Source organism: Nylanderia fulva, unplaced genomic scaffold, assembly GCF_048542155.1.
Source record: "Nylanderia fulva isolate GAGA-0341 unplaced genomic scaffold, ASM4854215v1 Scaffold27, whole genome shotgun sequence".
NCBI lineage: Eukaryota > Metazoa > Arthropoda > Insecta > Hymenoptera > Formicidae > Nylanderia > Nylanderia fulva.
The window spans coordinates 2,367,497-2,372,949 of NW_028190336.1; the positions used below are offsets into that span (position 1 = coordinate 2,367,497).

The following is a 5,453-nucleotide window of genomic DNA, read 5'->3' on the forward strand; positions in this document are numbered from 1 at the left end:
TAAAAACTCCCAATACAAGTATCAGCAGCTTTGCCGAGATGTATATAGAAAGAACGGTAGGTAAAGTCTGACCTCGAGGAAGCCGCATCCACTCATGCTGGGCGGTGTATAGGCGACAGTAGCTACTAGCTCTGATCATCATCTCGTCTTCGTCAGTATAAAACGACCGAGATTCCAGAAGGGTGACCACGTGCATTCTAATCTCAACTTTCGTATGCCAGGCACGCACGACGCAGCAAGAGGCAAGTCGTCGCGGCGAGTCCACTCGCGGAATCCAACCTCGTCGGGACACGTAGTATCTGTGATAAGATAACATGTGAATGAGTTAGTAAGCCTCGACGTTCGTGCTATTCATGCGCTCCTGGTAGAAGCGCGGGCTTCTTATACGGTTGTAGGTGGATAGCATCCTCTCTCTTTGTCCCCACCCTGCCGACAATCTCTCCCACACTACGTTCTTCCTCCTCTATCACTTTCTCCCCCTCTTTCATTCACTGCGCAGCTCTATATATCTCAATGGAGGTATGACTCACGAGCGCTGAACAAGAGGCGACTATTATTATTCAAGAATACTAACATGCGAAGCAAGAGAAATCTATTGATAGTAATTTGAAGTGGATGTATATTTATTTTAATATTTTTAATCATTAATTCATATAATTATTAATTTATCTAAGCAATCAGTTATCAATAGTTCGAATCTTTATTGTTTCGTATCTGTAAAGTCATTTAAATTAATTTTATTTAATATTTCCTAAGCCTTATTAATATATAACAACAATAATTTCACCATATATATGTGTCTTTGAAAATATTGTTAAAACGTAAAATGTGTAAGTGTATAACTATAAATAAGCTCTTTTGTAAGTTTTGTTTTAAATAACTCACATTTCTTTGTCGCGGTTATTTTGTTAATTGATATTAAGTAGTGTATCTATTGCACGGGTCATGTATTTATCTCGTTTTATTAGGCAAATATAAATATCACACACTCACACACACAAGCTTCTATTACAGTCATTAATTTCGTACACTAATAACGCGTTTAATCATAGATTTACTTTATACGCATATCTGATATTTAAATTTTTATAAAAAAAATATTTTATGGAAATTTTTTCCAAACATTTTGTTTTATCTTTTAGACAAGAAATTATTTTTTAATGGTATAGGATATGCAGGATACATATATTAAAACTTTAATTTAATTTATTATCAATTATCGTACACGCATTTGTCTTCATTATCAAACTGTCATAATATACATATATATTTAGATTAAATTTTTATGGTTGAAGAAAATATATGTATATATAATAAATGTCTATCGATTTTAACTCATTTATCAGAGATTGTGCGTAGCATTAGAGAATTTGATATTGCCAAACCAATTATCTGTAACATAAATTTCAGTAATCAGAAAATATTACACATACACATATGACCGCTAATAATGAAACATTTCCTTTTAATTTTTTTTGATAGACAATTTGAAAAGAAAACAAACTTCAAATAAATATATAATTTTATAAATAAATCAAGATGTTTGTAGAGATGAATGTCTTGAATTCGCCGTGTATAATATGTTACTTACGACTCTGTAAGTTTCCAACGAAAGTATATAAAATGGACCACCGGTTAAAACAATCGGTCTCTGTGTTTGCAACATAATCATTTGCACTAATTGACCAATACTTTTCCGATATTTTAATTGTTTTCTGTAATTATTTTCTAAATTTCCCGATTGATCTTTTCCCTCTTTGAAAATGATAAGCTCCCATCCACAAAAATATACAGACTGTGCAATTTGTAAGCCCTAAAATAAAATAAAAGTTAAAATTAATAATATAACATGTTTAACGAATTAATTACGAATTAATACAATTTCTGTACATTATTTTAATTTAAACATTTTTGATACAGTAGACAAGGATTTTTAAAATTTTAGCATATATAAAACAAACCAAAAATTCAAGTCGAGTAGCAGAAAAACAGAAGAAATATAATTGAATATTAGCGGCTAAAAAGTATTCGAGCAAACCCCATAATTTGAAGATAGATTCCATATCCATCTGTCGAAATGTGAAAAATATAATTTATAATTTAATTTAAAAAATAAAGTTAATGTGCAGAGTATTCAGTAAGTATATCTTAAAGGTGTATATTATCGAATATTTTGTATAATAATTCGTACCGCAATTTTAATTGTTGATGCTTCAAATGAGACTAAACAAATAAGAATTAATGTTTCGACACATTGCACGAACATTATTGGGCCGCAAAAAGTTTGCAATGTGTTTAAAAATCTAAAAAAATGTATATATGTATATTTTTTAAACATATATGTAAAATATCTATTCTTTCACAAAAAATTTATATCAAAATGTAGATATATACTAGAGAACTCTGATTGAAGAAACTTAAAGTTATTATTGTATATTATGAATCTTGATCAATATAATTTCGCTATTATTTAATACGTAATTTAATGAAAAAAGTACTGTAAAATCTCTGCCTGGCAATTCACGCCATTCTTTAATTTTCTCTCGAGAATAAACATTGCTTCTGGCATGCTGCAAACATATAATAATAATATATTTTAATGATCGAGAGAATTTATTTTATAAAATATTCGCAATAAAATAGAGTCCAGTCATACTTATCATCGAAATTGATTCTTGTCAAAATTGTATTGATATATTGAAATTGTGCACAGATGATTAATAGCATGGTAACATAAAAACAATCAAAACAAACAATTCCAAACGCAGAAGACATCCCACCGATGATCTGCATAAGATACAAGCAAATGTAATTATGAATATTATTGGTGTTAAAAGGATACCATCCAATATACGGCAAACTTCTTATGATAAATGTCTGATTTGTTGAATCCATTTGCTTTAATGTCCAAAATCCTAAAATTAATGGATTGGAGCACCAATGTAGAATACCATAAATACATGTACTTGTCCATCCATATATGAAATAACTGGAATATCGACGTGCGTTTTCCATTTTATTTCTATATACTTGACATCCTGATGAAAAGATCTACTTTAGTGCAATGAAAAAAATATTATATATAATATTAATAAATAGGTATTGAAACATGCGAATTGAATTCTACAATCAACGTGGATAATGTCAAGAATATTGATTAAAGGTTTAAAAAACATCAAAGTCATGCGATATAATTAATAAAGTAAATAGATTTTTTCAAATGTTTTTGCGTCTTATAAACATTTTTTTGTAATATTTCAAAAGTTTTAAATAGAAATAAATTAAGCATACACGTATATACATTGAGACACAATAATTGAATAATTTATTTATCTACCTTCTTCACTATTATCGATTTGTTGGCAAAGTACGTGGCATTTTTCCAGCTTTATCGCAATATTGACAAGTTGGCTACTCTCTTTTATACAATAACACCATTTCATTAAGCCCACCAAATGCATACATATTACTCCAATGATATTGGCAAATATTTTAAGATCGTTGATCATCATAAGTACCACAATTTCCGAGAGTAGAAGCAGAAAATTTCCCAAAATGAAGATTGTTGTTGCTCCCGTTGAAAGCAACATTTTACTTAGCGAGTCGACGTGCCAGATTCGGCCATATCCAAATATTGCAAGCAAATGCGAGATGTAATACTCTACAGGCATTATGTCGTCTCTTCTCTTAAACATCTCCGTCTGATCATTATTCTTGCGATTCATACCTAAAGAGAAAGAAAAATAGAGAGAGAGAGAGAAGAGAGAGAGGGAGTTGAAAAAAGGCATAAATTCCGAAAAATTTGAATGAAATCTTATGTGCAGCTGCGATGCATTCGCGCAAAAAAGATACGATGGTTACGTGCAAGTACGCTTGGGATACTCGACTCTTGTTTCGCATATTCCCCGGATACATGTACACCGGACAATTACGTACGTTACGTCAGACGACCTGAGAATCGCGTATATGTACATATATGTACATACATGCACGGCCTGGCCAAGATATCACGACGCGGTGCAGCTTTATCGTTAGATTATACACGCTTATCATCGTCAAACAAAAGCTGAAAAGCTTCCAAATTCGAGTAAATATTTATTTCGTCGCGAAAAATGTTATCGCGGTCGACTCGCCATGTGCAACGATAAGGGATCTATATATAAAATTTCTCGAACCCCGACGACTAGCTTGCGATGATATTATGTAATGCACGTTATAATACATAAATTTTATAAACGCATTATTGGAAAAGAACATGAGATATGTATACTTATATATTAATTTAATTTTTTTAACAATGTGAAAGAATTCTTTAAATATAATATTATGTTTCTCGGACGTACCAACTAGCTGCTGACAAGTATCCAAATGAAGATCTTTTGTTATAAGGTTGCTCTTTGATCGTACGAAACAGAGTGACAAACTTGTCACCAATAGTCGTGAACTTGACAACTGTTCAATTTTAGGGACTATGTGACGTGCGTATATATGACAAAATTTTATTGCCGCATGCGTATCAGCAGCCAATCGATATAAATAATAGCAACTTATGGAAAAATCAATTATTCACGATTTCATGGCAATTTTCTGGTCGCATGCAAACGAATAAACAGGATACTCGGATCGAAGTCTACATATAGAGAGTAATCATAATTTTCGGTCTGCGCACATACAGTCAGCCTGTACTTAGAGACAACTTATCCACAAGTTTTGGAATTGTTTCTCGGCAATTGCAAGTTGCGCATCTCAACGCGGTCCCTTTCTCCGGATCCAGGCATGATTTATGCAAGCAAATAAATGTCACCGAGACGTGTCATTAGATTGGTTCGTTTGAAATGCAAATAGCATTTGCAGCGCGTATCTGATACGCTCTTCAATTAAGTGTCCGCGCAAACTTTTCCCGTAGCCCGGGCGGGAAGTTCACAGAGGCGCGCTTTGAAGTCCGGATATAGATTCTCGCCGAATACAGAGAGCCGAGCGTGAAACTCGATATCAAATTACACGCTCTCTCGAGCCGCCACCGGAAGTAAAGTTGCCGGCTCCCCTGGCACCTTGGTTAATCTTTGGACCCTAACTCCCGTGCTTCCTGGTTGCCGACAGTATCGCGTCAACTGCATCAGTCGTTGCATCGGATACGAGGGTGCGTATAATCGCGTTTCGCTCTTAATCTAATTGAAATAACGTTTTGATGTGAGTACTTGTTACATATAAACGCGCTTTCAATTTTTATATTTATCGTCGAACGAATGAAATATCAAAAGGTTCATCTCCATGCATATCTCTCTTTATACAAGAGAAGTTAAAATTACATAAATATAATCTCAGAAAGTATGTATCATAAATATAGTTTACTATTATGAAATGGTTTATATATATGTATATATATTTAATTTACTATTTGTTTGAAAAAGAACTTTAACAATCTTGGAGTCTTTCCTCAGTTAATGAGTTTT

The 5,453-nt window shown here is 32.6% G+C and overlaps 1 protein-coding gene across 1 annotated transcript; it reads right to left on the reverse strand.

The window, feature by feature from the left end:
- Nucleotides 1-1,242: 1,242 nt before the first annotated feature.
- Nucleotides 1,243-4,394, reverse strand: LOC114931531 (odorant receptor 13a-like). Its single transcript, XM_029303614.2, has 8 exons — nucleotides 4,344-4,394; nucleotides 3,338-3,727; nucleotides 2,657-3,038; nucleotides 2,499-2,570; nucleotides 2,192-2,303; nucleotides 1,962-2,069; nucleotides 1,592-1,813; nucleotides 1,243-1,392 (listed from the first exon to the last, which is right to left on the reverse strand). The coding sequence occupies exons 2-8, from the start codon at nucleotides 3,723-3,725 to the stop codon at nucleotides 1,336-1,338; spliced, it is 1,341 nt and encodes a 446-aa protein (XP_029159447.2). The 5' UTR covers nucleotides 3,726-3,727; nucleotides 4,344-4,394; the 3' UTR covers nucleotides 1,243-1,335.
- Between the last annotated feature and the right edge of the window lie 1,059 nt (nucleotides 4,395-5,453).

Coding starts and splice junctions, on each gene's coding strand:
- LOC114931531 (XM_029303614.2), bottom strand. CDS start 3,725: ATGAATCGCAAGAATAATGATCAGACGGAGATGTTTAAGAGAAGAGAC. Junction 2,070..2,191: donor CATCAACAATTAAAATTGCG/GTACGAATTATT, acceptor ACATTTCGACAG/ATGGATATGGAATCTATCTT. Junction 1,393..1,591: donor CGTTGGAAACTTACAGAGTC/GTAAGTAACATA, acceptor TTTATGTTACAG/ATAATTGGTTTGGCAATATC.